We start from the raw sequence: 17,353 nt of genomic DNA on the forward strand, positions 1-17,353 counted from the left end.
CGCCCCTGACACCTCGAAAGAACACACTGACAAAGCTCACACTGGTGTGTGGCTCTGCAAGTCCTTTTCACTCCACATTCACAGGAGTCAGTTTAAGAAGAGGTCAGAGGTCAAACAGACACAACCTAAGGACCGTTGAACCTAAAACCACCATCATGCTACCTTGAATTAACCATATGACAAAACAATCCAAGAAAACATCGTACCCAAGTGTTTTCCAGAGCCTGACTTCATAAAGAGCTCTGCTGAGAACCATGTGACTCCAGAAGACCTCTCGTGACAAGAAACGGTCAAACAAGCGCCGTCTACAATCACTTGTACCAACCGCTGTATAAGTACAGACAGAATATATTACACACATTTAATATATACTTACTTATATATTAAATTTTCATATAGACAAACATTTTAGTTTTACTTTGTGAGGTGTCGGTTACATTTTCAGCAAGAAGCTTCATAACAGAAGAAGGGTTCTTCTGATAGTTACTGCATTGTGTCCCATCAGTGTTCCACTTTCACTCACTTTGTCCTGGTTAGGGTTCGGGAGAGAGAAACTGAGCCCGTGACCAAGGCCCAACACGGTTTCAAAAAGCGCATGGAGTGCAGGGCACGTACTGTATCCCAGAGATGCGGCAACAGCCAAAAACCCACAGGGAGGAGATGGTCGCCGGTACCAACACCAGTGCTGTGGCGCCATGCGGCTCAGGCTGGACTCCCAACAAGCCAACTGAGGCTGAGCTGACAAGGCAAGAGCAGCACAGTGCTATGTGACCACATGCGCAGCAGAAGGAACGGACACAAACTCACGCAAGATGTCCTTGGCCATTTCTATATTGTTCTGTGCAATCATCAGTGCTTTCAGGATGTCCTGGTGCGAGTAGCCCTGACTCATGAGCAGCTCAATCTCACTGCTGATCTGAGGGTTGGTTTCTCCCCCCATGCCACTGCTGCCTGAAGGGCCCGGGACCAGGGGGACCAGGGGCACCAAAGGCACCGAAGGAACCGAAGGAACCGAAGGAACCGAAGGCACCGAAGGCACCGAAGGCACCGAAGGCACCGAAGGCACCGAAGGCATCGAAGGCACCGAAGGCACGGGGCTCGACCGACGTTCAGAGTTGATCCGCCTTGGAAAAGGTTTGGGGGGTCTCTCTGGGGCTTCCACAGATTCTGTGAAGGCTGTGAAGGCACAAAGAGGGAACTTTTAAGTTAATGCATTTTTCAAATTATAGAAATATGCATCAAGTTGCTGATGTGGTTTAGAAATAAATATAAAACAGCTTTAATACAGTCAAATGGAGGTTGAATTAGGATACTTTATGTAGAGTTAAGTGGATGACCTTTCCACTGCTTTACTTTAATGAAGCACTCAGACGTGCTGACAGGCCGAGCAGCTAAATGCACTGACTCTTCTACAGCAGCTCACATCTTAAAAAGGCAGACGCTGGGTTTTATCATCACAGGTGGAAAATGTTCATCCACAGCAGAAGAGGAATTAAATGTGTAACATTGACTCAAGGTTAAAGGTTAAGTTGATAAAGAAAAAAACATATGGCCCGAAATGTTTATCATGAAGCAAAAGAGAACGTGATATATCGCTTTAATTCAACTTGTTTTGACTTTGTTCGGCTGGATTGAGTGTTTTCGTGTCATCGCGATGTGCCCTGGCTCCGAGCCCCCCCGGCTGGCGCCGTACCGTGTTTACACAAAGGAGGAACTAATGAAACTGCGGAGAACAGTCGTCTTACCCGGAGATCGTCACGTTATCCCGTCGGACATCCTAAGATTTTTATAAGAGATCTTCTACTGAGAGTGTTTTTCAAACTTCCTATAAGTTATTTGTTCTTTTCTTCTGTGTCTATCTCTGTATCTACCTGCGTTGCATCAATGGAATTTCCCCATGTGGGACAATAAAGGATTATCTTATCTTATCTTATATAATCTACGCTGGACTTAACAGTGTCATCTATAATATATAAGTTCTGCTGCACTGCTCACAGCCCTGTTCTGTCATGAATGTTTTAATAATGCCTGTTCCACAGGATCTATGCATCTTTAGTCATTAGCTGCATCCTCAGGCCCGTGCAATTATATCACAAGATTCAAATGTTCCTATTCCTGAAATCAAATGACAAAACATCATGAACAATATATGGCCCAGCCCAACATTGCATCACCTTTTACAAACTTTACATTTATTCCTTCTGGAGTAGTATTCTTAGTACTTGGATACATTTAAAAAGACAGTCCATAATGTGGTCCCACAATGTTAAGAGGTTTCATTTAATAAAAGTAATAAGTATAGCTGTCAAGTAATTATTATTATTATTTAAAAATACGATTAATCGCATTAAACTGATTAAAATGTCAATATTTAAATGCAACATCAAATAAAAACTGTTATTTCATTTTTCCACAAATATAAATTTAAAAGCTCAACTGGCATCATTTATGTCCAGACATTGTATTTCATATTGAAGGCGCTTCAGGCCCTTCACTGCCTCTTACAGTGACAAATGCAGCAGAGTTTGCCTGTGTTCTGTAATACTGTTAAAATATTTTGCCACTTTGACTAGTTTTAGAGTTCACAGCGTTAGCGTTTGAATAATTTAGCTTTGAATCTTGAATTAAATACATGCAAGGCAAGATGTCAAGAAACAAATCTATTCTAAATAAACCAAAACATATATTAGATTATAAATTGCACCATATGTTGTACTGCTCATTAATATTAGTTCAACAGTGCAGAGATCTGGGGAAATAACTACAGTTACACACTCATACAGAAGGTTGGCTATCAGGAACTCATCCATCGTTTGTTGAATCAGAGCTATTAAAACTCACAGAACATTTTTAGCAGCAACAATCATGTTCAGAGCAAGTAATAACCTTTTACCAAATGATATACAAACAATTTAAAAATCGAGAGGGGAAGTTTCTAAAATCAATAAGACTCTCACGAGAAGAGAAAGATTTTGTATTTCCTCTCGTGGGGTAAGATTATGGAATATGTGAGGATATAAAACATTCTATTTGAAGACAATTCAAATATAAAATAGGATGAACATCTTCAATAATTACAGGGAATAAATGAGAGAGATGTAAATGTGTTATTATATAATGATTATTGATGGTTTATGTTCTGCAGCAGACTGTTAAGCAAAAACAGCAGGAAGCATCAAATAGGGGTGGGATTTAATAAGTGTATAACTTCATCCCACTCCTTTTTGAACAAAACTTTACACGTTTCTTTTCTCTGTAATGTTCAAAATAACTAACAAACTAACATGTGACCTTCATTTACTTCACGGCGTGCAAAGCGTGACATCTCCTCGGCTTCTAACTAAACATGAGCCGCTGAGTGATCTGTCCTCATGAGTAAATATCCCTCAGCTCGTAAGGTCGACTGAACTCCTCCTGACGGGGAAGAACAGGGAGCCGGCCCGAGGAGCGCGTTTGGCCCAAAACAAGACCATTCATTTGCAAACTAAAAATGGTAGAAATCTTACGTCCGACACCGGCGTCCGAGTCCAGAGACAGGCGACTGAAAGCGGTTACAGACGAGGAGCTGGAAGATGTTGATGAAGAGGACGATGAAGATCCTCCCAACTCTGACAGGGTGCGGCGCGTCGGAGCCAGCGGAACTCTGGGTTTGGGATAGTCGTAACTGTTCTCCTCTTCTTTTCCGCTTTCCTCAGATGACAGGTCTCTGGGGCCATTGCTCAGGGCCAAGGGAGGCAACTCGGAGTAGTCTGCAAACAGAACAAAAGGAGTGTGTGGAAATATATATGTGGATCGTGTTAACAACAGAGGCAACATTAGACCTGAAAGTCAAGAATTTCAACAGCCCAATTACCTGAATCTGTGGCCTGCTGAGACATGGTCTGGATGTTGTACATGGCCTCATACGTCTGAGGTCCGTCCTCCGAATCTGCCAGTGCGATCCTACAGCAATAGATCAAAGACAGTCACGCACAGGCTGTGAGCGGACAACACTCCAGTCAGAAGTGCTTCGCTGTACCGTGAGGTGAGTGGAGCGGCTTGGCTCTGTGGCACAGGCTGTGGAGCTCGTGGCACTGGGGCAGTGTCGGCAGCGCATGGGGGTGTGATGGGGGGGAGAACAGGCCGGGACGAGGGGATCATGTACTCGGACTCTTCTCCGCAATCCCGTGTCTCATCAGCGCTTAACGGTCTGAGCACCGGAGAAGGCCTGAGCACAAATGATCAGATCATAATCACACAAAGTTACTATTCCGCAAATGTCCCGCAGCAGTAGAACAGCCACAAGTACCTGTTGGCCAGGGAGTAAATGGCATTGGCTGAAGCTGAGGGCTTGACTTTGGGGTTGTCATAATCTTGACCAACAATTGCAGCTAAATTCTGCAAAGAAAGACATTCCAGTTAAAAGATAACAAGGGTACATGGAATTAACATGCGTTTTGATTGTCCTAATCATTGTCTGGACTATACAGACTCTAAAACACAAAGAAAAATACCTTTTATCACAAAGATAATGCCATTATTAAACAAAAATGTCAATAGAATTTCTAATTTTCATAAATAATACTTATTTGTAAATATTCTCCATCTAGAAGCCTTTGGTCACCCTTCTATTTGGTTGATAATGTATTTTAAAAGTCTCACCGTACATTAGCAACAATAGTTTGACAATTAATGGAAAACTAAATCCACCAAATCGAAGTGAATCCGCTCGACTACTAAAACACTTGTTAGTTGCTGCCCTAGTTTTTTTTTATGAACAGTTGATACTACATAGAATTGTCTGTAAGAGGTTCCTAGTGTGTGGCTCTCACCAGCTGGTGCTCCAAACAGGGCGAGCTGCTGTTCTTGGGCGAGTCGGAGCGCGTGTCCAGGGAAGAGGGCAGTGCCAGCGGCAGGGAGTGTCTGTTGGAGAGCTCCCGACCACCTGATCGTGAATCGACCCCAAGACTTGACCCTGAACTGGAGGATGAGGACGATGAGGCGGAGGGAGTGGGCGCTTTGGGAACCGGCCGCGAGTTCCAGTCCGCCAGTGGTCGGTTTGGAGGAGTGGGAGGGAGTTTATCTCGAGGAGCTTCCCCTGGAGTGCAAGGTAAGGGCCGCCTCTGTAAGCGCACATCGGCGGCTGTCCCGGCAGCGTATGGGCGGTCCGGGGGAGGGGGCGGGGGCAGGTCTCTGAGTGCTGGAGGCAACGGGAGAGGCTTGTCTTTGTGTGCTGCCTGAAAATCCATACCAAGGAAAGTCAGTTTAACTATGATGATAGACCTAAGAGTGAGCAACAACATGAATCTCTCAATAGAATAATCAGATGATATTATAGGGTTAGGGGGGTCAGGTGTCAGGAGACAATCCAACCGAAATGTGTTGAAACATGTCTTTAAATGCAAAATACTCTGACAAATGTGAAATTGCATAGCCACTATAAGAGAAATTTGTTAATATTCACTTCATATCATTACATTATTATCTAAATTTCGATATGTAGTGAAATTTTGTATGGCAGCTAATATTTTCTCATTCTTTCTGTCCATATTTTACGTTCTTTGCCACCGTTCATTTGTAAGAATCAATGACATTCGATGAACAACGTCCGCACAGTAATGGGCCAGTGTGAGAGTGCATTACCTTGCTGGACGCCCCTGGACTAGAGGCTCCAGAAGGATTTGATGGCCTCGGTGGCAGTAAGTCTAGTCTCGGTGGCACAGGGGGAAGAGATGACTGTGGGGCGACAGACATCGGTGAAGGGGGGCGCTCCACCTGAATGATAAAACATCATCATATGAAGTTAAAAATGTACGACAGCACCAGATAGTCCTGTGTTCATGGACAGCCACAGAAAGTATTAAAGAAAATGTGCGATTTTGATGACAAACATGACCTGACTGTGTTCCTAGATACAAGGTAGACATGTTTCAATCAAATATAGCTTTTGCTGATAACAAACGTAATGCATATTTATCATTTATTACAGAAACATTGGACATGATGAAGCTGTTCATATTATAATTTGGCCTTTGGTTCTCAAGATAATTAAAGCCAGTGTCTGAGAAAGGCACATTAAAGCAGCAAGAGAAGAAGTCAGTGAAGAACAGAACGGGGTCTCGACTTAAAAGATAAAAGCTTTCTTCGGTTTGAAGCTGGAGTGAATCTGTCAAGGTTCACAAACGCATCAAAACGCTTCACCCGTTTTTGTCACTAACCGGACCCGTGTGCCAGAATCCATTCCCCTCCTTTACCTTGCTACAAGCGAGTTTGCTCATCATGAGGTGTGGATCTTCCAGTCTGTCATCGTCGTCGTCATCATAACTGGGAGAGGGAGCGCCTTCTGCCCCATAGGGTCCTCGCCCACAGCCCCCGCCGTTGTCTTTGGGGTCAAACGGGTCCACGACAATGGGCTCGGTACCTTTAATCTCACATCGACAGAATGGACAGCCCGTTCCCTGACCTTCCGACTCCTGCGACAGAGAGAATCGGGCATAATGAGTCGAAACGCCAGCAGTTTCGCTCGGTTCAGTGGGTTTTTTCATTTCTCCTGCTGCTCTGAAACAGACTTTGGGCAGCCATCCCACGCAGGCCCCGGCGTCCTCCTACATACAGTACCTGCCAGGCGGTGAGACACGATGTGCACATAAGATGACCGCAGGGCTCGATCTTCACGTCCTTGTCGTTCTCTGCGCAGATCTTGCACAGTTGAAACGTGGAGCCCATCTCGCAGTACAGCTCATACTGCTCCTGAGGGGAAAACGTGAGGCAAACGTGAGCTCGACTGTAACGTTTATGTTCATCCCATTCAAAAAGACTTACCTGAGTGACTTTTATGTGATCTTGAGGTGAAGGCTCACACAGTCCAGTCAGGTCAGGGTTCTGTGTGCGCCCGTCAGGGAATAAATAACTGTGTGTACAAATAACACAAAGCTTAAAGAGAGCCTGCTCAGTACGGGACAGAGGCATACGGCATCACACACGATTCATTCAGTGTGGAAGACGTTTATGCGGTGAATAAAGCAGGCCTAATATACAAAGCCTGGACATTATTTGAAAAAAGCATTGTGGTATCATTTAAGTGCATTTCTTTGACGATAACAGATTCATGAAAGTTAGCGGTAATAAACCACACTTACAATCCTTCACGAAAACCGTCAATGAGAGCCTGGAAAAGGGGTTTGTTGTGGGGTATAGTTTGGAGGATGTTTCCATCTGCAGTCACATAACCAATGGCCCACTGGCCCAGCCGTGTACAGCTCAGTCGAAAAATGTAACTGCACAGAAACAACACAAAGGGATCAAAATACAATAAACTGCTTTCATTTCTCATGCTAGCTTACAATAGCCTTGCTCATGAACCAGAGAAGGCATTAAGATAGGTCCTGTACTGCAAACATCACCATAATTAGGTGGTCTCCAATAGCAACACATGACGCATGTTTTAACTAAGAGCTTCACACCGCCCTAACCACAGGCTATTATTGGACAGAAAAAAAGGACCTGCAATGTCGAGTACATGAGACTATGATGCACAGGATTTGAAAAGACAAAAGTTCTTTGTTTCCTGAAGTCTCACCTGCCAGGTTTGTGAATGAATTTCTGTAAACGTGCTTTGACCTCGTCGTACGTAAGAAAGGCCATGTATCCAGGATGAGTAACTGCTAAGCTGTTCCAGTTCCGCAGCAGCGATGACCAGGGCTTCAGAGAAAAAGAAAAAGTGTGACTCACTCAGTGGTCATCAGAGCTCGTGTAACAAACGCTGAACGCCCCATGCCGACATTTCACAATGTCAGTGTTAACGTTCTATTTTTTTCTGTCCTACTTTCTTTTAAAATCGTTCTGTGCTAGAGCACCTGCTCTATTATAAAGGACATAATGACTCCAAACTAATGGGACATTAGTATCTGCCTTGTGGCATAGCAAACTGATCAAAAAAAATGGCACAACAACTAGAACTCTTGGATAATATTGACTCGGATTATTATATGGTTGCATTTATAAACATATTACTTCAGGGGCAATGAGAAGTGTTGCGTGTGTCCTACCTGGAACAGCCTGGTGAAGATGTCAAACTCAAACACTGAAATGTAGTCGTTGCAGGTGAGGTCGATGGTGGACTTGAGAGCCATGGCTTCCAACCCTGAGCTGATGGGATGAAACTCATGCAGAGACTGACGAAACACCTTCCAAGGCACAATAGTCCTGTACAAACACGAGACAATACAAGCAACACTCATCACCAGAACTAAAAAAGCAATTTAAAAACACTGAATTTCGCCTTCTCTTTTCACTTTACTGTGTGTAACACATCATGATCTGTGTCTTCTCATGATCTAAATCACTGTGGGGAAGGATGCCATCGGAGTTTTCCAAAATTGATAATTTGTTTTTATCCAACTAGAAGATATAATCTTTTCTTGGTCATGAGATTTTGATTGAGAAAAGGAATTTTAAAGTAAATAAATTCCACTTGTTTTCCTGCATTGGGAATGTCTCCATGTGGAGGTCCTACAGGAGTTAGAGGCAACAGAACTCACTTGTCCCCAAAGGCACGTCTCCAAAACTCTGCAGCATCGGCTTTAGTGATGCGGAAGTTATCTCCCTGAAACAAGCCATTGGGGAAGATGGCCTTCAGCTCAGCCAGCATATGGCTGAAGATCAGTGACAGCTTCGTCAGGTTTCGCCTGTAGAAGGAGAGAGTGTCATAGTTTTATACAGTGCACCAAAGCATACAATAATAGGAGATGTCTTTCCTGAAATACAAATGTGCATGAAGGGTGGTGTTGACAGCAGACTGGAAGTTGAAGTGACACAGGGTGTCATGTTGGTGCATTTTTACTAAACTGAAATAGTAATAGATTTATCAAGGCTTCAAGGACTTGTAAAACCATATGAACAGACATAAATGAAAGAGGATGTTCAGTGCCACTGTAATCCTACTGCCCATCTCAGCAGCATTAGAGGTGAAGTGGTGGGGACGCCATGATTTATGAGGCGACACACAGGGAGACTGTGCAGTGCTCTGGCCCCGAGTGCATTGACATGCATGAGATGGGCAGCTAAGAAAGTGTAGCTCCTCTGCAGCTGTCCTGCACTACACTAGCAGCCCTATGAGAGCACTGACAACAGGACAGTGACTGAGGAAGGATGAATATCATTAGTGTATGCTGCCGGAGTACCGCCAGAAATGTTTGCTGGATGACTGTTCATTTGGGAAAATTAAAAAAACATGTTTTACCTTGTCTCGTGACAATGCATGTAGACACAGAATCGGAGAATGGTTTGTAATCTTTTCAACTGTTCTGCCTACTTAAAGTCAACAGCACCACCCTAGAATCACATGCAGAGGCTGGACGACTTTGAAGCTCAGGTAACATGGATCAGTGGTGCTCTATTGCAATCTCCAACAACCCTAGGCATTTCCTCAAAGTTCATGCTGGTGTATGTGTCATCATCAAGGTTGGTGCACTGCATTTGTACTGTTTTCAGCAGGTTTCATCTCAGCGGGGGTCCTCTGTAGTGGCTCTGCTTCCTAAGCCTTCTGGCCTCTCCAGCCTTAAAGCTACATGCACAGTTTGGACGGACTGAACACATCTTTCAAAGTTTTATGTGAAAAACTAACCCCACACAAATCTAAAGCTTTAATTTTGACATATAGGTCAGTCCACATCCAATCAGAGATGCTCAACAATAAAGTAAGGAGAATAATTGCTACATACAATGTTGGTTACTAAGCTTTTACAAAAAATAAGGTCCATATACTGTAGGACCACCCTCATCCATCCATAATCATTTGGACTTTTCCTATCAAGTGGTAAGCCAGGGATAAGTTAGGATGAACAGGAAATAAAAATAATAAATATATTGTTTAAGCACTATAAAAATACACATTTTCAAATTACATTTTATTAGCAACACCTGACACTGGTTTACACAGTGTTCTGTGTAACTCTGCGCCCCTGGAACAGGAAATAACCCCATGACCTTTAGGCTAAAGCAGAGAATGGAGGTTTAAGAGTGGAAATATTTGAAATGTAGAATCTATACCAAGATAAGTGTCTCTAGACAGCCTCTCTAATAATCACAAGTAGATTCAAGTTGTGTCTTTTTGAGGACAGTTTTTTGTTAGCCCCCTTAAGTTATAGGCTGACCTCTGACCCTGCAGCTGGCTGCTCCCTTCCTGTTTCCTGCTGGCGATGATAAGGTAGCACAGCCAGCTTTGCACGGCACTAAAACACTGCAGAAGCAGCGCTCACCATTACACCAAGAGATTGTGTGAACTGGCACCAGCACAAGGCGCTGGAAAAGCATCAAACAGCTGTATTATCTTTACAGTCAAGACTAAAATGGGAAATGCTGATCAAACATGTGCAGAGGCTTCATTTTTATAACAAACTTAGACCAACTTCCTTATTTTTCCAAAAGGTCATGGTTCAGTCCGTTCTGTTTGTACTAAGAAATACAAAACGCCAAGTTGAATGCTCTTAGACGTAGAGTTTAAATAAGAAATTGGCAACACATACATGTTCACACTGCAGTGACTGTTCCACGCAGTGAGACAGAAAGGCTGAAAACAGATGATTAAATCATGTTGATTTAGTCAACTGTCTTTTTTATCAGACATGAAGTTTTGGAGACATGTTTTCTCATGAAAAGCAACTCAAGATTAGTCAAACAGATCTGTAGTTATCACACATCATATACTAAAATATATGCAGCAAATATGTTTCCCATTTTATGCAGTTGACTGACTTTAAGATGCTTCCGTTATCTTCAGGTGATAAAACAGCAAGTGCAGGCTGGATCCACAGGGCAGAGATGCTAACGGCTTGCATCATGCTAATCACCATGACCCAATAGTGTGAGGACGACGTGAGGTGCTGGCTGAGGCTGCAGGGACATAAATAACCATGATGATGATGCTCTGCTATTTGTGTGTGAAGCATAGCGCTGCAGAGGATTAAAACAGGAGTAACTGCAGCCTCTGAAGTGTTAGCAGAGCTTTACATGTCCAACACTTCCACAGGGTCAACAGAAATGCCTCTTTTCTTTGTAACCCGCTCACTTTTGAGAACCCTTTCATGATGTGCTTTCATGAATGAAACAAAAATGCAAACTATTTATCTCTATATCTTATTAACAAGATGAGGAACTGTCAAAGATAATCCTCTTTACTGGAAATATGAAATATGCGGGTGCACCTGACATTTGCCAAGTACAAATGCTATTCAAATTTCAGGATATAGTTAATTCAATTCACTAATGTTACAAATATATTCATGCAAATCTCTAAAGTTGAAGTCGGAAAGTACATCTGCCGTTAAAGAGGAAGTTGTTTGTACCGACTATTGTAATAATGCCAGTAAAGTATGTCTGGAATGCATTTTTTATGATGTGAAAGATTTACAGCTTAAAGCCATAAAAATCTTTGTTAAAGAAGAGTTTACATACAAAATTGACTATTTTGTGCCAAGTGGTGTTTCATCCTTGGCTTGGACAGTTAAACCATTGTACATTTACTCCAAGTATAACAGAAGTGCTGTTATACTTGGAGTAAATGTACAATGGTTTAAACTTAACATTATAAACTTACATTATAAGTGAATAACAGTGTGTGAAGACAGAGCTTGAACAGACCATTCAACCATGTCATAATGTCATCCGCCATGTGGCTATTTTTTATATCTGTTATATATATTTTATCTTTGTATTTTAGCAGAATGTTTACAGTCAAACAGGCTGAAAACAAAAAGAGGTACCCTAGTTTGGTTGCAAGGCATTAACTTAGATCTGCTAGAATATTTTGCATGAAAAGCCAAATAAATTCTCCCTCGGTGTATTTTTAGACTTAACATAATTGTTAAAACAAAACCACACCTGCCATGAATTTGTCACCAACTATTTCCATTTTGAAAAAGCAACTTGTGACTTTTAACCCAATGCCAAAAGTAAAATATTGTAATAGCAGTGATAACTTTCATGAAAAAAAGATTAAAACTAGATACTCAGTTCAACAAGCAAAAGCATTGAATTAAAAAATATATATATAATATAATATAAAAAAATATATATATATATTATAATAATATAAAAATATATATAACATAATTGGGACGACATTTGCACTTTTTTAATAGTATTGATCTAAATGAGAACAAGCATAAGACCGCATGGTAATATTGAATAAACAACTAATAATATAAATGTTTATTATCATCTTTGTGATATTGAAATCATCTAAATAGAGTTCCAAACTTAGCTTTGGCCAAGACAAAACTAGACTTTGCTCAGAGCAAAACAAGAACTGAAAACACAGAGGAAGTGTTGATGCCGTCACACCTCCTGATAGATATGTACACACTGTTACTTATACTAACGCACCATTAGTATAAGGAAGATGGTGTGATATTAGGACAAAACAACAGTGATGGCTCAGAGAAGCCCATCCTGAAGTTCAAGTTATACAGACAGAGAGAGAGACAGAGAGAGAGACAGAGAGAGAGACAGAGAGAGAGACAGAGAGAGAGACAGAGAGACAGAGAGACAGAGAGACAGAGAGAGAGAGAGACAGAGAGAGAGACAGAGAGAGAGACAGAGACAGAGACAGAGACAGAGACAGAGACAGAGACAGAGACAGAGACAGAGACAGAGACAGAGACAGAGACAGAGACAGAGACAGAGACAGAGACAGACACACACACACACACACACACACACACACACACACACACACACACACACACACACACACACACACACACACACACACACACACACACACACACACACACACACACACACACACACACACACACACACACACACACACACACACACACACACACACACACACACACACACACACACACACACACACACACACACACACACACACACACACACACACACACACACACACCTTTCTGAACAGCTTCTTGATGCAAAATTACTTTGAGTTACAGAGATGCATATTTGAAACTACAAATTGCATCACATTAATATCAAAATGTAAACTAAAAACTTTTTTTAAAATATATATTTTGGCTTGTTTGGTCCATCAACCCACTATATTTGATATCCTTCTACCCAAACATTCCTCTACCCGAATCAGACTGCCACAGTGCCAGAAACTGTGCCCTGAAGGGGCTCCAGCTAAATTGTGTTCTGGAACATTGACTCACTTGTTGAATTAAACATTATAAAGTGTGTGAAACAAGTAGAGAAAAGGCAAGACTAAAAGCTTTAACAGCAGAATCAAAGACATTGTCGCTCACCCTCAGTCTTGCTGAGCTTGTTATTTTGAACCAATATTTAGCTGCACTAACCTTAAGACGAAAAATGTTACCAGCTGTAGATGTCTGTACATGGAACAATTATGTTCTGCCAAATATAACCATGACTAAGTTAGAACAAAACAAAAAGCTTTCAGAGACATCAAAGTATGCAGAAGCAAAGTATGCAACTTTACGAGTGCCATCCTGACCGCAAATGTTCTTAGAGCAAACCGCGACCATTGGCACTCCTTCAGTAGAGATGGTTTCAGCGTGGTTATAAGAGACTGGGATGTATGCGATTGTGAGCCGTGTGCCGTTACCTGGGCTGAGAGTTCTCCTCGTACATGCGCTCTTTGCCCTCTTTGAACAGGCTGATGGTCTGTTTGGTCTTCTTGGTGAGGTTCTCCATAAACACACGGAAGTACTCATTGTCCCCCAAAGTCTCCATTTTGCCCTCATAGCGTGACAAGATGGTGCGCAGGTGCTGGTAGGTGTCTGGGAGCAGGTCTAAGATGTAAGGAGGGCTGTTCTTCAGAGCCAGCTTGGGGTTTTGGCAAAGACGCACCACCTGCACGAACAGAGAGGATGTCGGGGGAAGATAAGGCAGGTGGAGGAACTTCAAAAGTCACTGCTGCATTGGAAAAGTCACGTTATTGAGCGCTCGTTTCGCCGCGTCTCACAATAGAAACGAAAATGAGTAAATGATTTCACTAGCCAAGCAATTTGAACTAAAGAAAATAACTAGATACATAAAAGACTGATTAGATGGAAAATGTCTCAGGCCAATACAAAAGCACGAATGTAAATAATGATCTTATAACACAATCTCGGGTTACTTTATTTATCAACTTTCCACCCGCCCGCTGCTTGCTTAGTGTACTTTTTCTGTTTATGATTCTTATAATGCTGAACTGTACAGTTTCGGAGTCTTCTAGTTTACTATTGCAACTATGCCAGTTGACCTAGACCGTGCAGTCATTGCAGTTTTATGGATATTTTTTAACCACTGCATTCATATCTGTCCATCTGTTCACATGTCTGTGTTCTGATCTGGACTTTACAGTTATTATACATATGGATTTGTAAAATACCACTACTTTTTAACAGCATCACATCAAACCAACAACAGCACAGGAAACTACCTTTTCTGCTTTGTGATATTAGTGCCATTTATATCTCTGTTCTGTTTAGTTTTAGTTCTGTTCCGTTTAGTTTTAGTTCTGTTCAGGTTGTAGAACATTATTCTTAGATTCTCACTTTTCATTTGATTTACACTTTAATGATAAAGTTAACATTATAATATTTTGGCTATTATATACTATATCAAAATCTATATCAATCAATATCTATTTTGTCTCCGTTATAGCAGCTTAGAACAAAAACAATAATTAAAAACATTTTGATTTGCTGTCAAACTCTCAGAAATGATCAAAAACAAAAGCTACTCAGTGGCATCCATCAGAAGGTCATTATTTAACAATTCTCCTTGAAGCCTGGTGATTCTTTGACAGATACGGTCAATAATCTTCTTACAGTACAAGTGTCAGTGATTTGGGGTGATCCATTCACCATTAACTCTGCATCTACAGGTATTGTTGGTTTGTTAGTCTACCACAGATGCAAAAGAACCATAGACTGTGCCCAGGCCATGTAATGAACCCAATCTGTGGGAAATGCAGTTCTTTTAACAGCCTTTTTGTTTCTCTTAACGTCAGTGCAGTAAACTATGGCCTCAAAGAGGAAGAGGATACAAAAGAGTCTCTTGTCTTCCTTATTCACTCTAACATTGATGGTCTCACAGGAAACTCTGGGTCAAACTGCTTTAGACATTTTCCGTGAAGTAAAAGCTATGAAACCTCCAGTGAACCAAGAATAATTGGGCTTTATAAATAGGCAATATATGAAGAGCTTAGTATTAAAAATGCAATCATCGCTGAGAAACTGTTTACATCTATGTTTTGAGTTAAAATAATAAATGACAGAGATATGGATCTGCCTCCATGTGGGGAACGTGACATTGAGACCCCACAGCAGCAAGTTAAAGGTGCACTATGTAACTTTTCAGGTGGAGCGATACCTGCTCGTCTGCGAGGAGATATTATAATTTTGTCTGGAATGTTCCGCAAGTATAGCATTGAAATGATTCAGCTCTATGGACACAAAGCAGGTGACGCCACCAGTCCAAGTTACAGATCAGATCTGTGGAGATTTGAGCTCACTCACCAGTTATAAAATATGTTTTTCATGTTAGTTTTAACATTAGAAATGACAAAAGGCATTTGTGTTTAATATTTTACTGTAAAACATCCCTGGATACGACGAGCAGCTGGCGGACCCTGCACCAGAGAAGTTACACAGTGCACCTTTAACACTTTAGCTTGCAAGGACCAGGTTAGCAAATTAGCTCAAGTTAGCATCCATATCGCTAGCTTCAAAGCCGAAGATTAGCTGCGGTTAGCACAGTGTACACAGTGTCGTGTGCGGCGGCGGCTAGCATGGGGCTGAAGACTAGCTACAGCGAGTGGTCCCACGAACCTTGTCCATCAGTTTCCAGCACTTCTCCACCGTCTTTTTGTCCACGGCCCCGGGCTGGTGGTGGGTGTGGAGGTGGTGGTGGTGGGGCTGGAAGGCGTCTTTCATCATGCCGATGATCCCTCCGCCTTTCTTCAGGTTCCCCGCCATGATCACGCCGGACCAGGAGTCCAGGGCGACCCGGGACCCAAGAGCCGAGGGCAGGCAGGCGGAGCGGGGTCAGAGCAGCTGGACCCCCGGTCAGGACAGCGCCCGAGAGCCAGGGTCCAGCGGGGGGCTCGGGGAGGGAAGGAGGGGAAGACTATCCGCACAACGCTCCCATGCGTGTCGCTGACATGTGTGTGTCCCAGATGAAGCTAAAGCGGGTCTTTTTTTTACCGCCTGTAACGCCGCTGCTCCGGTGTTAGCCACGGGACAGGGCTGCTGCTGCTGCCGCTGCTGCACGGGCTCCACACGGGCTAATTAGCACAGCTCGAGACTCCCGCGATGCGTCCTCTCGCCAGCTCACCCGCTGCCCGCAGTCTGGACCGGAGTGAGCCCGCTCCTCTCGTCAAACCTCAGTGTCGTTCCTCTTTTTTTTTTTTGTCAGCAGCTCGTTTCTGTGCTGAGCCTTGACGGGAAGTGAAGTCTAGGCGGTGACAGTGAAGCTCTCCACAGGCTGTGAGGCTGTGGCTGACGACGCAACAGTCTCTTCCACAAGAGGAAGTCTCACTCACACTGCGAAACACGCGCGGAAACACAGAAACAAGACACGGCATAAATAGAAGCAGGTATTAAACATTGGCTAGCGTTTTTCTGTTTCCCCTGTGACGTGTATGTGTGGCCCTTGCCTTTCCTGTCCGTCCCCTTCCGTTCACCCTGCTAAAAACAGACTCCTCTGTGCGCGTGCGCGGCAAGAGTGTAGCCGTGCACGCGCGTCTTGCAGCATTCATAAAACCTGCAGGAGGCTGGTCACCCTGACAACAAAGGACGCTTTGACACGCCTTTACTAACAGTACAGGAGCATTTCTCTGTGTCTGCGCTGAATAAACAGCGCGGCCCTGCCCAGCTTATCATTGGCTATGATTACAGTCAATCACCCATCAATTAGAGAGGGACGCTCCCATAGCAACCAGGTCAGCAACCAGCGCTCACTCCAGGCCTTTTTGTTCTTTTTGCAGGTCCATAGGGACGATATAGCCCTGAGAAAATGCATTTGTTTATTTATTAAACGGCAACAAACATATTTAGAAGAATAATGTGTGGTTATGGCCCTAATGGCTTGTTATTTGGATCATGCCTCCAGACATATTCAATGTTTGTGTCATGGTCTTTGAAGTGTTGAAAGCCTATCCAACCATGAGGGAGCCAAAGACAAAACAAGAAAAGTAGAACATGTTTTGTATGTAGTTTGACTCCAATTGAACATGATTCATGTATTACTCTTATGTTTGATATAAAACATTCTGCTAAGACATAGCAGCCTATAAAGAATTGTCTTTGGTGTTTTTTTCCCTCTTCACGTTCTCCAAGGACATTTTGGATTTGCCTTTTACATGCCTATAAAGTATATATTGTTTTTGACA

The 17,353-nt window shown here is 42.8% G+C and overlaps 1 protein-coding gene across 1 annotated transcript in view; it reads right to left on the minus strand.

Moving 5' to 3' along the window:
* The window catches only part of cbl (Cbl proto-oncogene, E3 ubiquitin protein ligase), a 17,569-nt gene extending 1,381 nt beyond the window's left edge, over positions 1 to 16,188 (minus strand). Inside the window, exons 1-16 of the mRNA XM_072462956.1 lie at positions 15,792 to 16,188; positions 13,577 to 13,824; positions 8,520 to 8,666; positions 8,028 to 8,184; positions 7,559 to 7,680; positions 7,119 to 7,256; positions 6,802 to 6,889; positions 6,598 to 6,729; positions 6,234 to 6,452; positions 5,623 to 5,754; positions 4,812 to 5,216; positions 4,289 to 4,377; positions 4,019 to 4,207; positions 3,854 to 3,942; positions 3,507 to 3,749; positions 1 to 1,176 (exon numbers count right to left, since the gene is read on the minus strand). The exon at positions 1 to 1,176 is cut by the window's left edge and continues 1,381 nt beyond it. Coding sequence (XP_072319057.1) covers positions 764 to 1,176; positions 3,507 to 3,749; positions 3,854 to 3,942; positions 4,019 to 4,207; positions 4,289 to 4,377; positions 4,812 to 5,216; positions 5,623 to 5,754; positions 6,234 to 6,452; positions 6,598 to 6,729; positions 6,802 to 6,889; positions 7,119 to 7,256; positions 7,559 to 7,680; positions 8,028 to 8,184; positions 8,520 to 8,666; positions 13,577 to 13,824; positions 15,792 to 15,938 — 2,958 coding nt within the window. The 5' untranslated portion in view covers positions 15,939 to 16,188 and the 3' untranslated portion in view covers positions 1 to 763. The remainder of the gene's footprint in view (positions 1,177 to 3,506; positions 3,750 to 3,853; positions 3,943 to 4,018; positions 4,208 to 4,288; positions 4,378 to 4,811; positions 5,217 to 5,622; positions 5,755 to 6,233; positions 6,453 to 6,597; positions 6,730 to 6,801; positions 6,890 to 7,118; positions 7,257 to 7,558; positions 7,681 to 8,027; positions 8,185 to 8,519; positions 8,667 to 13,576; positions 13,825 to 15,791) is intronic.
* Between the last annotated feature and the right edge of the window lie 1,165 nt (positions 16,189 to 17,353).

The sequence above is a fragment of the Eucyclogobius newberryi genome, unplaced genomic scaffold (assembly GCF_026437365.1).
Source record: "Eucyclogobius newberryi isolate DKJ021-1_F unplaced genomic scaffold, fEucNew1.0.hap1 SCAF_10, whole genome shotgun sequence".
Lineage (NCBI taxonomy): Eukaryota > Metazoa > Chordata > Actinopteri > Gobiiformes > Gobiidae > Eucyclogobius > Eucyclogobius newberryi.